Source organism: Lissotriton vulgaris, chromosome 3_1, assembly GCF_964263255.1.
Source record: "Lissotriton vulgaris chromosome 3_1, aLisVul1.2, whole genome shotgun sequence".
NCBI classification, from domain to species: domain Eukaryota; kingdom Metazoa; phylum Chordata; class Amphibia; order Caudata; family Salamandridae; genus Lissotriton; species Lissotriton vulgaris.
The window spans coordinates 1,876,208,321-1,876,230,264 of record NC_141689.1 but is presented as its reverse complement, the minus strand read 5'-3'; the positions used below and the strand labels follow the sequence as shown (position 1 = coordinate 1,876,230,264).

At 45.3% G+C, this 21,944-nt stretch overlaps 1 protein-coding gene across 1 annotated transcript in view; it reads right to left on the bottom strand.

Moving 5' to 3' along the window:
• GUCY1B1 (guanylate cyclase 1 soluble subunit beta 1) overlaps positions 1–21,944 on the bottom strand; it is a 481,270-nt gene that overhangs the window by 137,277 nt on the left and 322,049 nt on the right. Inside the window, exon 10 of the mRNA XM_086962339.1 lies at positions 7,907–8,144. Within this exon, the coding sequence (XP_086818465.1) occupies positions 7,907–8,144 (238 nt within the window). The remainder of the gene's footprint in view (positions 1–7,906; positions 8,145–21,944) is intronic.

Sequence of the window (21,944 nt, the reverse complement as noted above, 5' to 3'; positions counted from 1 at the left end):
AAACGGGCAGGAGCGCTTCCCCCCCGGGATAACCACAGCGCTCTGCCAGAAAGTAAAAGTAAGGCGCTCCAGTGCTCAGAGAGAGACCCAGGGGCATTTCAAAACAACGCCAGCACTCACAAGGTGCTGGGGCAGCCCCCAAGTCCCTAGGGCTTCAGCAGTCCTGGATGGATTAAGGTGGAGCAAAAGCAGCTCGCAGCAAAGAAAAGTCCTCCAGCATCCAGGGGCTGGGCAGGGCCCAGGGAGGCAAGCCTTCCCCTGGGCCCCAGCAGCAGCACGCCCCTGGTAGATTTGAGTACAGGACAAGAACCTTTTACAGGAGGTCACAGCCTCTTTTTATACACACAAATCCTTTGTCTCCAAAGGTACAGGCAAGGGGCGAACAAGATGCAACTGGTTCTGAGCACTTTGTTTTGCTCAGCCCCTCTGCCTATTCACAGGGTGGGTCAGGGACATCAGACATACCACAGGGGGCGGAGCCAGCATTGTGGAGGGAAAGCCCAGCCCTATTCAGGTCCCAGGTGCACCCCTCCCTCACATCAACATGCAGATCTCTCCATTCACCACCGGGGCAGACCCATCCTGACTCCAGGAGCCTGGCACACCAGCCAGCTCCAGCCAATCACAAGCCAGACAGTTAATTCACATTCACTGCACAGACACACCAACTTCTAGAAGTGGCACTTCCACACTAGACACATTAAAGCTGCACACATCATCGCGCAGCATTCAATCTCACGAGTTTGCACATTTCAAACTCGACCTTGTACTCCCCACACCTTTGGAACTACCATGGTCACACATATTACCCATGCATTCCTATGGGAGGGCAGGTCACTCTCACCATACATACACAGAGAGTGCATGCACTTTACACTGGACCACAGTGAAACAGTGCGCATAGGCCTAAATTCACCAACACCAGGTTACAGAAACAGGCTAGGAAAAAGCAAAAAAGTTTTGGGGTGAACCTGCCAAAAGGGCCAGGTCCAACAGGGACGAATTATAAACAAATCAGAACTTTACTGGTGCTGTGGGCGAAGGAATGTGGTTCCATTCATTTGAGGTGTTTGCTGGAAGCAGTGATTCAGGACTCTACTCCAAGCAAGATTTTCCCACTTTGGTGAATCATCCTTTAAATGGGAAGGTACTTTCCTGTACTTAGTACCTGCACTTCTTTAATTTGGAAGGGAGCGTACCTGCACTTCAGTAATATATTTGATGGGAGAGTAGCGGCAAATCTCAGGAGCAAACAGGTACTCTAAAGAGTGAGTACCCGCACTTCTAGATTTTCATTTAGAGCACTAAGGTGAACTGCGCCACATGTGGTGACCACTGAAGTACTGTTTTTTTGTGCTTGCATTAAGTGCAGCATTTCTTTGTTCGGAGGCCGTTTAGCACAGACTAGGAGTTGCAAGAGATTTTGATTTAATTAGTTTTGAAACTCATCTGACCTGAGTATCTGCACAAAATTGGCCAATATGGAAAATGAGTCAGAGAAGAGACGGCGTGCGCGTGCGCATCGCCTGTTCGGACGTGCACATATTTTGTCTCCCTTCGCGCACCAAACCGACAATAGTCTTGCCAAGGCGAAGCAGTGCAAGCACTGCATTCCCTAGGCGAGACCTAAAAAACTAGGGCAAATGAGACCCAGTGATCCTAAGCAATGATGTGCCTTAGGGAAACTTGCGGACTGGCGCCAAGAGTTCATGAAGGCAGGAATTACTCTGGTAATCTCTTGTGAAGGACATCTGAAGGACTGCACACAAATCCCAGTGCCACCGAAATTGGCAAGAATTCCACACATACTCCGATGAGATACAAAGCCTGTCTTGGTTCGGGCTTTTGGGAATTGCTTACACTGCATGACAAACCGGGTGTCTTCAGAGCTCGTTTTCATGGAAGAAATTCTAGTGGCCATTTCAAACCTGGTGCGGAGCGATGCGTCAACTGGTGTGCAGATTGTAAACTGTGACGCGGTTGGTTCCTGTGTCTGCTCCCCTTGTCTGTGTAAAACCTGTGGGTTCGATCCCTCTGGGGCAGTGTCCTCTATTCAAAGGGATTGGAATTAGCTACCTGACATGCTACTGACTGAGGCAATTTTTGGCACAACACACTACTTTATTAAGGGCCCTAGTAATTGGCATCTGGGGCTCGAGGCACTACATGGCAATCAGTCTCTCTACTACGTACAATGACGATGCACCATATTCCACCTACATGGTCTCGCTAGACACATATATACCAAACCTTAATGTGATTTTTAACAGCTGAGTAAAAAACCTTAATGGTTATTAAAAGCTGGGACATAGTTTTGCTGCGCTTTTAAAGTGCGCCTCAACCGGCTGGTCAGACTTGACCCCTGATTGGTTCCCTCCCATCCCAGCCTCAAATGAGGACCTTGTATAGTTGAGCCTGCTAAGCCAGGAGGGTAGAGAAATCGTCTGGAAGGCAGGGGCAACGGCATCCAAACGGCCTCCAAAAGGCCTCCAACTCACCGCTATATACTGACAAAATGCTGCCTCTAGACATGACTGTGTGTCCAGTGGGGGAACCAAGAGGACGGCAAGCGGGTGGGGCAGGTATAAATACCTAACCCCACCCCTTGCATGCCATAAATGACCCATCTAAGGCGCTGGACATGGGGGACTCCCGTATGGGGGTCCCAGTGAGTGAATGAATGAATGAATGAATGAAACTTGCACTTGTATAGCGCTAAACTACCCGGAGGCCTCGCAGCGCTTGGAACGCGGGGAACGCTGGGATGTTTCGGAATGCGGCACTAAGGCGGCTGCCCTCTTTAGAGTGCACTGTGTGGGCCACTGGCAGCCACATTTTCTTGCTTCCTTCTACAGTGGCAGGGGACCACCTCTTAAGTCCTTTAAAAGCAGGCGCTCTTGACAGAATATGATTATTTTAAAGGCATGAGGTAATTAAGTGATTTTCCCAGATTTACAGGATGTCAGGCCGGGACCAGGATACAAACCTGGACACCCATGTTTCAAAGTCATCCACTAGACTACATCACCCATTGTGCCCTTCATCTAGAAAGAGGCAATTGCTTGACCTTTATATACTGATGGGGTATTTGCCAAGCTTTCCTGACATACAGCACATCAAAACAATGGGCGGTAGCACTTCAAGCTTCATGGCACAAGAGACAGGTGCCGGACAGAGGACAGCAGGATATGCTTCTACACACACGCAAACTAGGTACAACCTGCAAAGCAGTGGCACAAGATTCTTTGTATGCAACATAAACACCCACTATCTTAATCATGTAATACCCATGTTGTGATGTTCTCAGGCACGACCATTATTTTTCAACATACAAAAGTCAAAACAGTGGTCGAAGTGGGCGGAATCGGCAGGGCACGGCGTGCCCCTACTTCTTTAATTTAATACAGTTCGTTCCCCAACTTTATTATTTTAGATATGCATCCCAGGACGGCCGAAATAGCCCAGCAGTTCATGGCTGTTCAAGGACGGGCGGGCACAGAAGGAAAAGGGCTGTTGTTTCCTTCTTGCCCAGAGAAGTCAAGGACAGTGTCCACTTCTCTTGCTCCACCGCTAGCAGCCATCCCCCTCTCTTTCTCGTATTCTCTACCGTTTTGTCATGCTCCAGGTCACTTGTTGAAAACCGTGACTTTTCTTTCCTCTGCATTCCTTCATTCGTTTCCCTGCGAAATGGATCCAAAAAAAGAGGAAACGCTTTTGCTGCAAATGTCTTTTTCTGACATTTTTCAATGCAGCCTCCGAAGTAGAGAAAAAAGGTTTAACATTTGAACAATAAATTTATAACTAAATAAAGCAAGAGAGAGTGGTGGCAAGTTGGCCTGATTGATTTTATTCACCTCCAAACACATTAACAGCACTTTACAGCATTTGCCAATGAAGCGCTACATTTATTTTCTCATCTTTCTTTGTACATCATTGTTCCCCAAGTGGGGAAGTGCGGCAATACCTGCTTGATGAGTAGATTGGAAAACGTTTAATGTGATCCTTATCAGTTGTTTTCCCTATTGTAGATCATAAAATGTGTACCGCTGCTCTGTTTTCAGGGATGTGGTCTTTTCAAACCATACTGCCTATGTTTTGAAAGGATATAAGCAATGGACACTGAAACGGGTCCCTTCCAAGACCTGTAGTCATGTGCTTAACTTTTCAGGCAAAACTACTCATTGATTTCTGAATGAGTGTAAAAGTGTTAAGTTGTATTCCCTATGAGGGTTTGCTATTTCCAGCAAATTACTATTCGCTAGACTATTACTATTGTCTAGTGTATAATTTGAATTGAATCTCATCTAGGTGTTTACAGAGGAGTAAAATGTGGTTGTAGTTGAAGGCAGCGCAATTTTCTCTAAGTGGGGCAGTTTGGTGTCCAGTGGGGGAGAGGATGTGGCACTTCTTTGGCCAGAGATGCCGAATTTGGAACTGGAGAACTGGGTTCAGCCTTTATGACCAGTCCACCAGACTACTCTCCTGAGAGAGCACATTCCCCTGCTAGACCTTAGAAGGCTTGGGCCCAGATGTAGATAAATCTGATTTACCGACTCTAGAATACCGAATTTTACCAATTCGGTATTCTAGATTCAGTAAATCAGATGTAGGTAAAAATTCGGTAATTTTTACCGAATCTGTATGATTCGGTAATTACCAAATCGGTATTTACTGATTCAGTAATTGCAATTGATTCCTATGGGCCCACAGGCCCATAGGAATCAATGTCAATTACCGAATTGTAAATACCGATTCGGTAAAATTACCGATTTTGCAAGGGTGACAGGGTGTCACTTTGACACCCTGTTGCACCCCTGATTTTGCCTTGTGTGCCATATGACACACATACATGCCCTTAGGGCATGTCTGTGTGCCACATGGCACAGGTGTACATGCACAGATGTGCATGTACACTGGAATTCGTTATTTACCATGTAATAGTATTACATGGTAAATAACGAATCGGTAATGGCCTGTGGCACTGTTTTCAGTGCCACCTACATCTGTATTTACCGATTCGGTAAATTTACCGATTCGGTATTTTACAGAATCGGTAAATTTACAGAATCGGTAAATATACCGATTCTGTAAATTAAGCCTACCTAAATGTCAAATCCCAAATACCGGTCGGTAACGGCCGAAATTGGCCGTTACCGACAGGTAATTGGCGACCTACATCGTGCCCCTAGTGTCTTAGCATCAGCAGGTGGACCCTAGGGGTGGCAAGTGTGGGTTAATCTCCAAGGCAATGCATACTGAAGTTCACCTCCAGTCTTGTCAGCAGGCATACGAAGAGGCACACCCTAGAACGGCAGTGACTCTGTCCCTGAGGTCTCAGGACCCTTAATGCCGGTCCTCCTCACCCATTGGTACCTCCATTGGCCTTGTTTCAGCAGTAGTAGCTACAACTCATCAGGGCTCGGCAATGCAGGATTTGCGCGCACACTAAAATATGTTCACAAACTTAACAGTCTCTTTGCTTCATAAACAAGCAATTTTAGCATGTGCTGCCTGCTTTGAAGTCGCTGGAATTATGCTGCGATTGAGGACAAAATTATGCTGCAGTGTTAACTAAATTATGCAGCAAGAAAAAAGCTGCAGCGTAATGCAGTATATTTCCTGATACTTTATTATTTTGACAGTTTTACACATACTAACAGTCTCTGAAAATATTTTAACTCGTTAGTACCAGTTCAACATACACATGTAGCAGTGATAATGGTAACCACTCAACTATTGCAAAGGGCCCTTCTTTTCACAGCAACACAAGTAGCATTTTTAGTAACTTTTGATCCGTTTGAGCTACAGAAAATGTATTAGTTAAAAGCGTCAGATAATGCAGCAGATGTTGTATTATGTAGCAAATAGGGCAAAGCTATAATTATGTGGAAAACATTTGCAAAATAGGATATTTTGCCATTCATGTTTGAACTGCTTTTGTGGAAAAGGGGAGGAAAATTGCTGATGACAGAAACTGCACAGCTGAGAGACAAATGGCTTGTGAGCAGTAGCGGAAGGTGTTGGGAGTAACTGCCGGGCGGTGATGTGGGGAGGGGGAGGGGCAGGTTGGGGGGTAGTAATCTATGGATTATGGAGGATTACAGGTAAGTAAACATATAAATAAATAAAACAAATTTAATTGCGTCCACTGCATCACATTTGGGGATGCAGTGCACGCAACAAAATTAATTTTATTTATATATATGTTTACTTACCTGTAATCCTCCGTAATCCATAGATTACTAACCTCCGCCCCGCCCCTCCCCCTCCCCACGTCACTGCCCGGCATCTACTACTACCACCGACCGCTACTTCTTGTTATAGCACTTTGAAGCGTATTTGGGACATTCTGTGATTGGATTCATATCCCAATTTGAATTAAATAAAGTAATGAGCTGTAACTGGTCAGTGAAATGCAAAACAAATGAAAAATTGGTATGTTTTGCTCCTTCTTGCCACACCTCTGACTCCGCCCACTGCCCCAACCCTCGGGTTATTTCCACCTCCTGATCTCCGCCCACAGTTCCCCTACTTTTTTCCTCCCACTTCGACCACTGAGTCAAAATGGCTGTCATTACTGATTAATGTTTATTTGCTGGGAGGAATAAAGATAATGCTGCTTGGCTGCGAGGTATCACTTTAGATAGTGATCTGGAGGGCAAAAAGACAGGCCGATTAGTTATGCCAATATCTGTTAATTGGTGTCCTCCTGCTGTGCATTATTTAAAAATATTAATAATTTATATACTTTTGAGAGCCCGGAAACTTCAAACTGCAACTTGGCCTCTAGCCTCACTGTTAAGGGCCCTGGGCACTATACTTTCTACCTCCATTCTGACATGGTCGTTGGTCAAATTGAAAGGGTATGGTAACAACAACAAATGAAAATGGCTACTGGTTCATCATAACACATGCATGCACACATGGTAACGATGCCAACATGGCAACTGTGTGCACACATGCGTGCTCATGCATCACAATGCTTACACTTCTGTAGATAACATATTGGTAACCATTTAGGGGCAGATTTACAAGCCCCTTGCGCCACTTTTACGTCACTTTTAACATGGGAAAAGTGACGCAAGGGTGGCACAAGGGGCTTGTAAATCTGCCCCTTAGTCTTTCTTTCTTACTTTCTTTACTATTCTAACTAGCAGATGGCCATGTCGGAACGATTAACTAAAGAAACACTATATGAGCACAAAGCGCCAATGCAAACCAGTACATTGTAAAGCCAATAGCTTGTCTTATAATATTGTGGTGTGCTGTTGTTGTGAACTTTTGAAAGGGCAGCCCTGATTCCAACTTTTTCTCTGGCACGTGGGTATTAGCAATTTCCCTGTTTTCGAATTGGAAACATGACTTAGACAAAATGAACATTTTTGAGTAGCTTATATAAATGCCCAGGCTCAGTTTGTCACATGCACAATTTAAATCACAGGAGACATTTTTTGAGGCTCACCTCTACATACAAACTGCGCAACCAGTCATTTGTTGGCCTTGCACTTCTCGCATTTTACCACAGTGAAAAAAGTAGTTATTTGCGAATGTGTCTCCAGTTGTTCAAACCATTGTATGGAATTGTTTTTTTGCCTTTTTTACAGTCGATAGAAGATTCGTCCCTTGCAGGTAAGAAAAGTGCAGCATGACACTGTGCACATTAAAAACCGAATTTAACATGCCACATACGTTGTAGCTTTTAACATGTTTTTAAAAGCAAACAGCAGAGATGGCATTGCCATACTAACATTAAACTTGCCACCTGCCATTCTGTGGCAAAACACAGCAAATACAATTCGATCAGCCCAAGATCACTTAATAACGGAAAACAGTGCATTAATCACATTATGCCTCGTTAGATTAGTTTCACACAAGAAGGCTCCTGTAATACCTACAAAAAGCTTACCTTATAAACATAAGGATTTTTCCGAGAATCTGTCAAAATGTCAAATCGTGTGTAAATATCATTAAGAAGATTAACAATTTTCATGGCTCCTTCTCCAGAGGCATGCTTGCTGCAGAAGGAATTGAATCCCACAATACCACTGAAGAGGATGGTCACATTATCGTATCGTTTAGCCGCCACTGGGCGCTTGTGTCTCAGTTCATTGGCTACGGATTGGGGGAGAACGGAGTATAGCAACCTATAGAAAAAAACAGAAAGAGTAAGTTAGAAAGAGATGGCAAACAACCCCAATGACATTTAGATGCATAATGTTAGCAAATGTAAGGAGTTCAGGAATAAGAAGAATCATCATGAGGGTTTAAGAATATTAACCCCTATTCCGCCGCAGTGCTAAGGGGGCGGGGCGGCCACGCGGCGGCCGCATGCTAGTGACGGAACCGCTCCGTCACCAGCCTCGGTTCCGCTGTGCTCATGACGGAGCAGTTCCGTCATGGCCCGCCCCGCTCAATGGAACGTCGAGCGCAGGCGCGGAATTCGCGCCGCGCAGGCGTTCCGAGCGGGCCATGACGGACCCGCTCCGTCATCAGCACAGCGCACTCGCAGCTGATGACGGAGCGGTTCCGTCATCAGCATCGAACCGGTTAAGGATGCGGTCTAGTGGAACATTACATGGTATATAACAATAACATTTAGATAATAAACAATAATAATACCTTGTTTGTACCTATGCAAAAGCATTCTTTATTTAGGAATGGTCAGAACACTCATCTTTTCAGTTATTCGAGGACAAGACTGTTTTGGAAGTGGTGTTTCTGGCTATTTGGGGGAACAAGAGGCTCTTTTTCAGTGAATGTGCACTCAAAATGTTTTAATTTCTTCATTAGAGATATGGCATTTCTGCTGCTTGTAAGCACTGTTAATAACAGATGCATCAGCCAGCCACTTAACCATTTTATGGTACTGATGGAGTTGGCGAAAATACATAATGTACATATGAGCACATAAAAATAACACGTTGAGTAAAAATGTAGACTTTTGAAGTTCTTTCTTTTACTTCTTTCTCTTAATAGATCTGTAGTACCCTGAGTAACCCAATCCTCAGTAGAATAGGTCTTCGGGCCTGAATAATTGCCTAAATCAACGACGACTCAAATGTGGTAGGAAACATATTGAACTTTCCATACAAACTGGATTAGGTCATTATATCCACATCCAGCTACTCGCTGATTTTATTTACAAGGGGACCAACTTTTACATTCACTTAGATACTCCTTAATTCATTTTAATTCACTACATACCAATTTGCAACTATTCAAAAACATAGCACTGCCACTCATACTTCAAATAAGGCATTACAATCAAAACATCTCTGGCAGAGAACCCCTCAAGCGGCTCGTCAGGCATTACAGCGCCGGCCCACAAGGAGCTGCCCTATGATGAAGCATGACACCCATCTGGGTGGGTGGAAGCCATTGCTTCTGAACAATCAGATCCTCCAATTTGGAATTTCAGTCTTCCACTGACCAATACCTTGCTTGCTATACAATCTTTTCTTATGAAGGAAGTGGCCCTTAGGGGCCACCCGGGTTACTTACAACCACCTACTATGCCTTCCCAAGAATGAAGAGTCGGTCAGACAGTAGAGAATACAAACTTACATCTTTATTGGCAGTGCTCTGCAGAGGAGTCCATCATGACCTGCACCCTAATATGTCTGCTGAGGGACTGGCCCCCCAACCGTCTACAGTGGATAATCATTCCTCCTGAGAAGCCTCCAACCATGCCCACCATGGAAAACTACCGGCCTAGGCCGAACATGAACAAAGAGGCACAGTAGGATGAGCTAACACCTGCCAGATGGGAACATTTTATCAGGGATTCAAGGCTACAGTGCTGGGTCTCAGCATCTCCTAACATGGGAGCAGAAACGACACATTCAGATAGGCATGCAAGGGCAGATTGGTCTATTCATTAGCAAGTCGACAAAACAGCCTTGGATAGAAGCGAAAATAATAATGAAACACAGTGTTCTGCGGAGGCAAGCAATATGAGCAATGAGGCCTAACTCAGGCACAGTCTAAGCAGCCTAATAGGGATTACGAAATGCCAAATGGAGTCACACTTACTAACTGAAGCCTGCACATTTACGGGTATAACTCAGTGGGTTGCATAACATGTATACAAATGGCATCTATTTAGCCACGCACTGCTAACCTAATATAGCATGAAACAAGTGATTTGCAGGAATGGAAATTTCAAACCTATCACCTATGGGAACTGCATATCCCTCTTTGCTTATAATTTGCTACTTTGGGAGTTGCATGGTGGACTTTAATGCACTCCTAGTCCCTTCCCTCCTTTTTAGCCTCTCACTTATGCCCTGGCCACCTACCAAAATCCTGTGCCGATATATCTGGATAACTCTTCCCTATTCAGGCCGCAAAAACAACAGTAACCATAGCCAGCAAAAACAGTGCCACCACCTACTCTGATCCACTGAATTCTGGAGTAGCAGTTATGTTTTGCCTTTTAGGCCCTTTGATCCCCATAGTAACACAGCCCTACTAAACCATATGTTGCAATTTGGTGTCTACCTGTGGCCAGTTGTGGTACTGTAGTGGCATCATTATGCAGCCATCTATAGTGGCTCGATGCAGAATTTCCCTGTTACATTCAGAGGTTTACCAATGTACTAAAGTATTGTGCCAGTAAAATCAATCGATAGTTATGCTAGTGCAGGTAAATTCAGAGTTAATTTACAATTTTATATGAGAATCCCAGATCTTGGCTGCATATTAGAAGAAGGGTTGACGTTGGTCTCGGGCTTTAAACAGATGGTTTCACTGCTTTGGCTACTGTGAAGGCCACTGGATACCTTAAGATTGTTACATAGCTAGGACGACTGTGTGTTGTAGGTTGCTACTTTTAACGTGGCCCCCATTTCCCATTACATAAAGGTACTGGATCAGCAGATGCATTTGTGGTTCAGTATTTATGTCACCCCAAGCCACAGTTAGTGATCTTATAATCGAGTTATATAAAAGAAATTGGCCTGTTGGCAGGTCATTCTCACACGTCAGTTTGTCGAAGGATATCACTGTGCTGACATCATACAAGTCACCAAGGGTGTGTATCTCTGCTTTGTGCCAGTGTGCTAGTGCACCGTATGAGGTGTCCATTTTCTTTTTGGGGTACCAATGAGGGGCAGTGCTGGAGCACAGGGAATTTTATTTCTGGTGAGGTATAGACTATGTTTGTGTCATTGGTATTCTAGGGCCAGGCGGGTCGGCGACGGGATAGAGGGCCGAGCCATTGGATGGAACAAGTGGTAGATCTGGGATAGCGTCCACGCTGGTTGAATCGTGGCTATATCAGCTAGATTGAGTCCGGCGAGCCACTTCGTCGCCCACGGCAGCTATGAAGCCAGGTAAAAGAGCTCCAGATTTGGGACGGTTAGCACTCCCCTATCTTGAGGTGCGTACAAATTCCAGAGTGCCGATCAGTGGTGATTTTTGTTCCATATAAAGTCCCAAATCAGCTGCTCCAACTCGCGAAACGCTCTAGTTGAGACATAAATGGGGAGGTTTGCGAAATAGAACAGCAGCTTTGGCAATATTGCCATTTCAGTCAAAGCTATTTAATGACAGAGTTTTCCAGAACTTTACTTGGGATCTGATGGAGGAAACAGAAGTTGATAGGTTACCTTCTAAGATATTGATGGGGCTGCAGTATATACATATACCTAGGTACCGGAAGGAAGTTGGTTGCCAGTTAAGAGGGGAATTATTTATCAGAAGACCAACATTCTGGGTTTCATCCCCAATGGGATACAAGCACAAATTGGTCCAGTTTACTTTCACACACAACATAGCTCAAATTGCAGCAGTGATTCTGTTATAGTGTTTGAGATGTTTTGTAGGACCCTTACATCACATGCATTCCATCCCTTAGTTGTATGCCTCATTCATCACCTCTGCCATGTAATTGTGTTGCTAACGGTTTCATGGTTAGCAAAAACAATAATAGGGACAAGGGACACCCTCGTCTGGTGCCTCTGTTTATAGTTATACATTCTGAGGTTAGACTTCCTGTGGAACGCTAATAATGGTTTGTGTGTAAAGCAACATAATCAGCTTGAGAAAAGTATCCCCATAGCCGTATTTGTGCAGTACCTCAAATAAATAGGGCCACTCGAGGTAATCAAAAACCTTCTCCAGGTCTAGAACCGCGCACCCAGAATTGGGCCATATATGTATGGCATATTCTAGGATTCTGAAGAGCCTTCGTATGTTTAGGCAGGTGTTCCTGGTGGGAAGAACCCAGTTTTGATCAGGGTTTACTAAGTCCTTCACCAAGGGTGCTAGTATAGCAGCAATGACAAAGGCTAAGATTTTGTAGTCTGTTTTGAGGAGTGCAAGTGGTCTGTAGGAGTCTAATAGGGTCGGGACTTTGTCTGGTTTAGGGAGAGAAACCAACAGTGCCTCTTGTGGCATGTCTGTGAGTGTGGAATTAGATAGCATGGCTTCATATACTTTCTTTAGCTGGGGTGCTAATATCGCGGCATAAGCTTTATAGAATTCAGGTGGCAAGCCATCTGGACCTGGGATTTTCCCTGTGGCTAAAGAGCTCATGCTCACCAGAAGTTCTTCCTGGTTTAGTGGGGCGTTAAGCATTAACGTCTGTTCCGGAGTTATTTTAGGGAGGTTGATTTCCAAGAGATACTGGCAAATCTCTTCTGTCGTAGCCGTGACTGTGGGCTTATACAGGGCATCGTAGTGTCGGGTGAATTCCTGGTGAATGTTCTATTGCAAATATAGTAATGTATCAAATGCGTGACCCTTAATTGAGTGACGTCCCCTGGTCACAGCGTAATGCCCATGAATTGGGTTGTAAAGTTCCACAAAAGTTTTCGAAAAAAGCTTAAATTTCTTCAAACATCTTTATTTTCATTGTTTCCAAAGTCATTTTTTCAAAACGAATAATCCAGCCTTCTGGAAAATTATTAGGGCGTCCAATGCATTTCGGCTATGCAATAGCCTTCATCAGGGACTGGATTCTACAAATTAAATAATCACATGTGAGGATATAGCAGGGACTCAAATGTCAAATTCACAACAGTTAAATTGGTAAAGTCTCAAAAACGGTACATAATGTTAACTCCTAAATGTCACCCCGTAGATCGAAGAGAAAACTAATACAAAAAATACAATTGGGGTTAAGTAAAAAAACTCAAAGCAAGTTGTGTTAAGACACCTCCACCAGATATTATAGCGAGAGTAAGCCATGCACACATAGTAGAAAAAGACGGTCCGAACGTAGTTACAAGAGAAACCCTTTGCATAAATTTAGTTCTAAACATAAAGAGAAAATACACGTGATGAACGTATTCAATTCACTTTTGAGATTAACGCCTCCAGGATCACATGTCTGGATGTAGAAATTCACAGGAAAGGGTCGCATTTTGAAACAGACATCTATCGGAAATCGACAGATCGCAATAATTTATTGCATCATAACAGCTTTCACAACAACCCATTGAAAACTCATTTGCCATACTCGCAAATGTTGCGAGTAAAAAGGATTGTATCATCCTCGGAGACATTGGAGATTAGAATCAATGAGATGGAAGAAAGATTCAAAAGTAGAGGATACCCCCAAAAAGTACTAGATGATGCTAAGTTGAGATGTGCACAAAGAGAGAGAAAGGATTTACTAACTCAAGTTCCAAAAAAAGAAAACACAAGGATTGTTGTTGTGTCGAAATATTCAACCAAGAGTAAAGCTTTTAAGAACATCATCAAAAAACGCTGGGCGATACTATCCCAAGGAACAGAATTCAATAACATCTTTAAAGAAATGCCTCTGTTTGCATACCAAAGGGGAACGAACTTAGGCAACATGATTAAATCTAGAACAGAGAATGCTAATGAAGTTTTTCATGGTACGTTGCCTTGTCACAACTGCAGTCATTGCAACAATATCATCAGAGGGAATACTATCACACATCCGAGCAAAGGATTCAAGATCAAATTACGTGTGTCAGCAACTTGCGATTCTATGAATGTTATATACCTTTTGAAATGTCCCTGTGGGCAAGGATATGTGGGAAAGACTGAGAGAAAGATGAAAGTAAGACTAAACGAGCATAAGTCGAACATTCGTAACAAGTACACCAAATCTACAGTTGCAACACATTTCAGTGAAGCTTCACACAACATCAGTCAGCTCAGATTTACTGTTCTAGAAATTGTAAAAAAACGTGAAGGTATTGACAACCATAAGAACCTGCTGCAAAGAGAAAACTTTTGGATTTTCAAATTGGAAACCCTTAAACCAACTGGAATGAATGATCGGACTGAATGAAAACAAGTTACTTACCTGTAACTTTGGTTCCCCAGTATTGGTAACTTTCATAGATTCCCATGCTTTTTTTTGTATCATTTCCCGTCGTCGGACTGGGAGTCTCGGTAATAAAAAATATCATAGTAGTAGGTACAAAAGAGAAAGGAAAGGCCTAGGCCTCATTCCCTTTTGTAACATATCAGCCTCTTTTTGTAAAAGAGACCAAACTCTAGGCGTCAGCCAATCAGAAGAGCCTCACCCTTAGAACCTTCCTGAAGGAACCTCAGAGCCTCAGATTTTCGTAGCCGTAGTGTGCTAGACACCATACTTGCTGAAGGCTGAGCTTTCCCCGGGGAGGTGGGTGGGCGCATGGGAATCTATGAAAGTTACCAATACTGGGGAACCAAAGTTACAGGTAAGTAACTTGTTTTCTTGCCCCAGTATTGGAACTTTCATAGATTCCCATGCTTTGTATCAGAATAGCAAGCAGTAAACACCATAAACACATTTTGTAAAGCAGTACATCATAACATTAGCAAGAAAAGTACAAAATGTGTCACCCATGGAAGGTGGGATAGGAAGGAAAGCTCACCCATCACTTGAAGAGGTTTCTCAGGACAGCCTGGCCCACAGCCGCGTCATCCTGCTGCAATGACTCTAAGCAATAATGCTTAGTGAACGTGTGCACGCTGCTCCAGGTAGCAGCCCTGCAGATGTCCTTGACATGTACCCCCGCAAAGAGGGCCGTAGAAGAAGCCACTGATCTCGTCGAGTGAGCACGGATCTTGCCCACTAGAGGTTTCCCTGCTAACTTGTGGCAATGCAGAATGGCACTTGAAATCCATCTCGAGATCCCCTATTTGGACAGAGGGAGACCCTTGTTTGGACCGCCGAAAGCAATGAACAATTGCGAAGATTTTCTAAAGTCTTTGGTGCGGTCTATGTAGAACTTTAGACAGCGTTACAAATCCAGAGTGTGCAATGTCTTTTCTGCTGGAGTGACTGGGTTCGGAAAAAATGTCTTTAGGATGACAGGCTCATTTAGGTGAAAGTCAGTGGGGACCTTGGGAATGAACCTTGGGTTTGTCCTTAAGATGGTAGTGTTCTTTTTGAATTGCAAAAACGGTTCTTGGATAGTTAGGGCTTGTAACTCCCCCACTCGCCTCGCTGATGTGAGGGCCAAGAGTAGAGCTAACTTCCATGATTAGAATTTTAGGTCTGAGCGGAGAATCGGCTCAAAAGGTCCCTTCATTAGTTGAGCCAGGACTAAGTTTAGATGCCATGTTGGAGGAGGAGATCGCACTGGCGGATAGACCCTGAACAGGCCTTTGAGGAATTGTTTGACAATTCTTGCAGACCACAACGAAGGACCAGAATCAGATCTTCTGAATCTCGAAATCGCCGCTAAATGAACCTTGATAGTAGAATGGGACAGATTAGACTTAGCTAGCGAGAGTAGGTAAGGTAGGAGCTGATGAGGTTTTGACGTGAAAGGATCAATCTTTTCTTTTTTGCACCAAATACAAACTCTTTTCCACTTCAATCTGTATGTTTTGTTTGTGGATGGAGCCCTTGCCTGAGAGAGGATGTCTTTGACCTCATTGGAAAGAGGGACATTCATGTATTCTCGCTGGTCAGGAGCCATGCAGTCAGGTGCAACGACCTTGGGTCTGGATGCCAAACTTGTCCTCCGGACATTGCCAGGAGATCCGGAACATCCTCAAGCTTTATCGGAGGTACTAGCGATAGCAGATGTAGCTCGGTGTACCAGAATTGTCTTGGCAATGCCGGGGCTATCAGGATGAGCTTGCATGGTTCCGTCCTCATTTTCCTGATGAGTCGAGGAAGCAGGGGAATTGGTGGAAATGCATAGAGAAACCTCCCCCTCCAGGCTATCGATAGGGCATTGCCCAATGAGCCTTGGTGATGGAACCTGCTGGCGTAGGCTCAACACTTTCTATTGGTGGGCGTTGCAAAAAGGTCCACCTCTGGTGTGCCCCATTTTTGAAAGAGTAGATCTAGAACTTGTTGTTTCAGCTCCCACTCGTGACTGACTGAGGCGAGCCTGCTCAGCCTGTCTGCGCCCTCGTTGAGCACTCCTGGTAAGTGCTCCGCCTTTAGAGAAATTCCGTGAAGAATTGTCCATTCCAGAATCTGTTGAGCCTCTCGCGACAAGGGGAGTGACCTCGTCCCTCCTTCCTTGTTCACATAATGCATAGCCATGGTGTTGTCCGTCCTGACTAGCACCTGTGAACCCTGGAGACGCGGAAGAAAGGCTTGAAGGGCTAGCCTGATCGCTCTCAGCTCCAACAGGTTGATGTGTAGCTTTTGGTCGCTTGGAGACCAATGGCCGCTGACCTGCAGGTCCTGCATCACTGCTCCCCATCCCTCCAATGACGCATCCGTCGTCAGTATGTGAGGCGATGGAACGCTTGCGAAGGATAGACCTTGGCATAAGTTTTGTTGATTCGACCACCAAAGCACTGCCTCCTTCATTTCTCGAGTGACCACTACTTTGTCGTCGAACGATCCGTGCACTTGTTGCTACTGGAGGTCCAGTTGCTCCTGCAGGGGGCGCATCCGGAGCCTGCAGTGCGGGATCAGGGGAATACAGGATGACATCACCCCCAACAGCGACTTGTAGCTGCGTACAGAAAGACACTTTTTTCTTTGAAGGTTTCCTGCTAATCTTTGCAGTTTCTGTATCCTTTCTTGAGTAGGAAATGCCTTTGAGAGCCGCGAATCCAACATCGCTCCCAGGAACCGCGCTGTCCGTGACGACAGCAGCGTGGATTTCTCCCTGTTCAAGGTGAGACCCAGATTTTGGAACAGAGTGGTGCAAGCCTGCACCGTGTCCTGCGCTAATGCTCTGGTCGGGGCCTTCAGTAACCAATCGTCCAGGTAAGGGAAGACCTGGAAGTGTTTTTTTCTCAGAAATGCTGCTACCGGTGCCAGCACCTTCGTAAAAATCCTTGGAGCAGAGCGAAGGCCGAACGGCAAGATGCTGAACTGAAAATGGCTCTTGGCTACTGTGAAGCGTAGGAACCTTCTGTGCGCTGGGTGAATCGGGACATGGAAGTACGCATCCTCCAGATCGAGTGTGGCCATATAATCCCCCGGGTTGACCATCTTTAAAACATCCTGTATGGATACCATCCTGAAGGATAAGGAGATGAGATAGGCATTTAGCTCCCTGAGGTCCAGGATGGGACGCCATTCCTCCTGCGTTTTTCTCACCAGGAAGAACCTGGAATAGAAACCCTGGCCCCGTTGATTGGAGGGGACCGGTTCTATCGCTCCTTTGCGGAGCATCTGTTGTATCTCTAGCCGTAGGAGATGCAGATGTTTTCATGGGATGGCTGATGGGGGTCTGGGTGGAGGGACTTCCGTAAACTCCAAAGTATGTCCTCGTTTGATGATGTTGAGCACCCAACGGTCCGATGTAATTTGGGACCAGTTCAGAAGGAATTTTGACACCCTGCCTCCAACTGATGATCTCTTGGAGGAGGGAGCAGTAGGCAGAGTCAGGAGGCCGCTATTGGCGTTTGGACGAGTCTCGTCCATGGGCAGCTTGCTTGCCTTTATTGTAAAGCCGTGAATAACCAGAGGACTGGCCCTGTCTCTGTTGGTAGGACTGGCGGCTTGGCTGGTATCCAGAGCTGTTCGAAGAATAGCGCTGTTGTTGGTATGCGCCCCTGTAAGTGCCACCTCTGCCTCTTGTGCCCCTAAAAGGAGTTTTGCGGTACTGGAGCGTTCCCAGCGATCTAGCTGTCTCCGTGTCCTTTTTGATCTCCTGAAGCGTGTCGTCGATCAATTTGCCGAAGAGTGCCTCGCCGTCAAAAGGTAGATCAAGGACCTTATTTTGGATTTCTGGCCTAAACCAAGTCGCTTTTAGCCACCCCTGGCGTCTTAACACTGCCGCTCCCGCCAAAGCCCTAAAGGACGTTGTGGCAATGTCCATGGCACAGTCTATGATCTCCATGGAGACCGCTTCACCTTCTTGCAAGGTCTTCTTGGCTTCCAGCCCTGATTCTGGTGGAAGTTGATCCAAATAGGGAGCTATATCGCACCACAACTGGCGATCATATCGTCCCAATATTGCCAAAGCATTGGCGGCGCGAACCAGAAGGCTAGCAATGGATGAAAATCTCCTGCCTGTGCTATCCAACCGCCGTCCATCTTTGTCAGGAGGGGCCGTCAAGGGAGCAGAAGGGTTCCGTGACTTCCTTTGTGCTGCCTGTGAGATTACAGAGTCCGGCTTGGGAAGACCTGTCAGGGCAGCCGGTCCATCCTCCGGCGCTTTATACTTTTTGTCAAGGCGCGGTAGCACAGGGACCACCGTCGCTGGGTTTTTCATGGTCTTCAAACCCTCCTCCCATAGATGTTCCACAATCGGAATGGACCTCGTAGTCTTGCGATGTGTGTCTTTAAAATCGTACAAGAAACAGTCTGTGGTTTGTGCAGGCAATACCAACTTAAATCGGCCGGCTGCACGCTCCATCAGTTGGTGAAAACTGCCGATGTCAGCAGGAGGAGAATCACCTAGGTCCTGGTGTGGTGAAGCTTGATCCGGGTGGATGTAGTCATTGTATTCATCCCCTTCCTGATCCCAGTCTTGATTATTACCGGATGACACATCCGTATCATTATCATGATCCCCATCCGGATCATCTGTTGGTTCAGACGTAGCCAGGGGCACTGGCCGCTGTGGTTGAGGAGGAGTCTGTACCGGGTGTACAGGTGGGACAACTGAAGAGTGGTCCTTCACTGGTGTTGACGGAGTAGACCTTCTCGGCGCTGGGCGCTCAGCTTTGGATTTATAGTCTTGCAACATTTTGTGCAGGTCATGTAGGAAGGACGTCGGGACTGAAACCATGTCTTGTGATTCATATTCCCTTGGGTGGTCTGTTTGTGGGTAGTCACTTCCACCTTGTTCATATGCCTCCTCTGAGTCCGTCTCTTGACTTTTAATGAGAAGCTGAGATGGGCTATTCGCATAATCAAAGCCATCCTGACCGTCTCCCTCAGAGTCCTCCTGGTCTAGCAACATCGTGGGAGGTAATGAGGTCACCCTCCTTGGGGATGTCATTTCAGGCGTGATCCTTGTGAGAGAAATCGTCACCCTTCTCTCTGCAGCCAGTATTGTTGGTTGGTCCGTCGACGATGGTGAAATCCTCGTCGACGAGATAGGAATAGTAGATGTCGTCGTCGACGCCACCGATGACGAGCCCGCCGTCGATGTAGAAATTGTTGTCGTCGTCGAAGCACTCGTCGACGACATGACCGTCGTCGACACCGTCGTCGACGTCGTCGCCGTTGACGTCGTAGTCGGTACTGCCATCGTCGACACCGCCGTCGACGACGATGGTTTCTTCGTCGACGATGTCTTCGTCTTCATTGACGATGTCGTCGGCATACTTCCCGTCGACGCCGTAGTCGTCGAGCTCTTCTTTCGTCGTCGACGCTCCCGTCGACGAGCCCGTCGACGGGACCAATTGGATCTTGGGCTTCATTTTTGTCGTCGACGGAGCCACCGTCGACGAAGTCTTCGTCGTAGAGGACTTGGAACTCCTCTCTGAAGAGTGTGATGAGGGTCTCTTGAAGGCTGGGTCTGTCTTCTCACCCTTAGGAGGCGAAACCAGTTCTGCCTTGCCCGACCCACTGTGGTGGGGGGAACCTCCTGAACCCCGGCCATCAGACTCCCTGGGGGTCTTCTTTGAAGCCTTAGAGGGGCGCCCAGTAGAGGTTCCCCCACCTTTTCACTGACCTTCTAGAAGAAGCACAGGACACCGATTCCTCCTCATCACTGGAAACTCCATGTTTCCTTTCCTTCTGCCTCTGCAACCATGTAAGAAGCCTTCCAGCACGATCTCTCAAGGTTTTGGTGGAGAGAGTGCGGCAAATCTTACAGGCCTCTGCCTTGTGATCTGGATACAGGCAGTAGATGCAATCCTTGTGTTTGTCTTCCACAAACAGCCTTTTCTTCCCACAGGTGGAACAGGGCTTGAAAAGGGCTTTTGATCTCAACCTCAGACATTTTGATGAAGAAAGAGTTTCCTGAAGAAATCTGAAGGAAATTCTGAAGAAATATCTGTAGAAATGAGCTTTAAAGAGTAGAAATAGAGCAGAGCTTAATGGAGACTCCCTAGCACAACGTGCAGTAGAAAATCTGAGGCTCTGAGGTTCCTTCAGGAAGGTTCTAAGGGTGAGGCTCTTCTGATTGGCTGACGCCTATGGTTTGGTCTCTTTTACAAAAAGAGGCTGATATGTTACAAAAGGGAATGAGGTCTAGGCCTTTCCTTTCTCTTTTGTACCTACTACTATGATATTTTTTATTACCGAGACTCCCAGTCCGACGACGGGGACTGATACAAAAAAAAGCATGGGAATCTATGAAAGTTCCAATACTGGGGCAATCAGTTGTTATCTATGAACTATATCATGATACGTTTAAATCCCAATGGACTGTACATGGTTTCTGATAATTGCCTTTTTTCAATCACAATGTTTGCGACTAATTTCGTTTAATTTTGAAACCTTTTATTTTTAGTCCATTTTACTTGATTTTCTAGTTCTTTAATTTGTTCATCTAGCCAGTGTTCACTGTCTATGAATATGATACAGTTGCATTTTTTCATTTATATTTGATAATACTTGTAATATTGTGATTTAGAGTTTTTGTAAACATGAGGAACACACCCTTTGCTTCTTACTTCACCTTTGTTCACACGTTCTCACCCCTGTCTATCATGGCCGCTTACATTAATTGTTCACACACTTTCGTCCGTTTTTTACTACATTGGTTGATTTCATTGCATGACTAGGGACTAATGTCCGTTTTCTATATTTACTACGGACTACGGTCCGCCTTCTATACTACGTTGATCGCTTTCTCTGCTTGACTAGGGACTTAGTCCACTTTCTATATTCACTATCAGCGTGGTGATTTAACCGGTGCTTCGCACCTGTTTCGGAAATCTACTTCCGCAAATGGCGTGTATGAGTTTTCTTTCAGTCCAACCGGTAAGCGGGTGTATACTTTTTTCTGCGGGCGTATACTTTTCTCTTTATGTTTAGAACTAAATTTATGCAAAGGGTTTCTCTTGTAACTACGTTCGGACCGTCTTTTTCTACTATGTGTGCATGTCTTATTCTCGCTATAATATCTGGTGGAGGTGTCTTAACACAACTTGCTTTGAGTTTTTTTACTTAACCCCAATTGTATTTTTTGTATTAGTTTTCAATTCGATCCACGGGGTGACATTTAGGAGTTAACATTATGTACCGTTTTTGAGACTTTACCAATTTAACAGTTGTGAATTTGACATTTGAGTCCCTGTTATATCCTCACATGTGATTATTTAATTTGTAGAATCCAGTCCCTGATGAAGGCTATTGCATAGCCGAAATGCATTGGACGCCCTAATAATTTTCCAGAAGGCTGGATTATTCGTTTTGAAAAAATGACTTTGGAAACAATGAAAATAAAGATGTTTGAAGAAATTTAAGCTTTTTTCGAAAACTTTTGTGGAACTTTACAACCCAATTCATGGGCATTACGCTGTGACCAGGGGACGTCACTCAATTAAGGGTCACGCATTTGATTTGTTGTTTTTGTACTCTGAAGGAGAGTACACCCTGGAGCACGCAACAGCAGTAAATAAAGGGGATCTAAGAGTGCAAGCGTGACGAAACC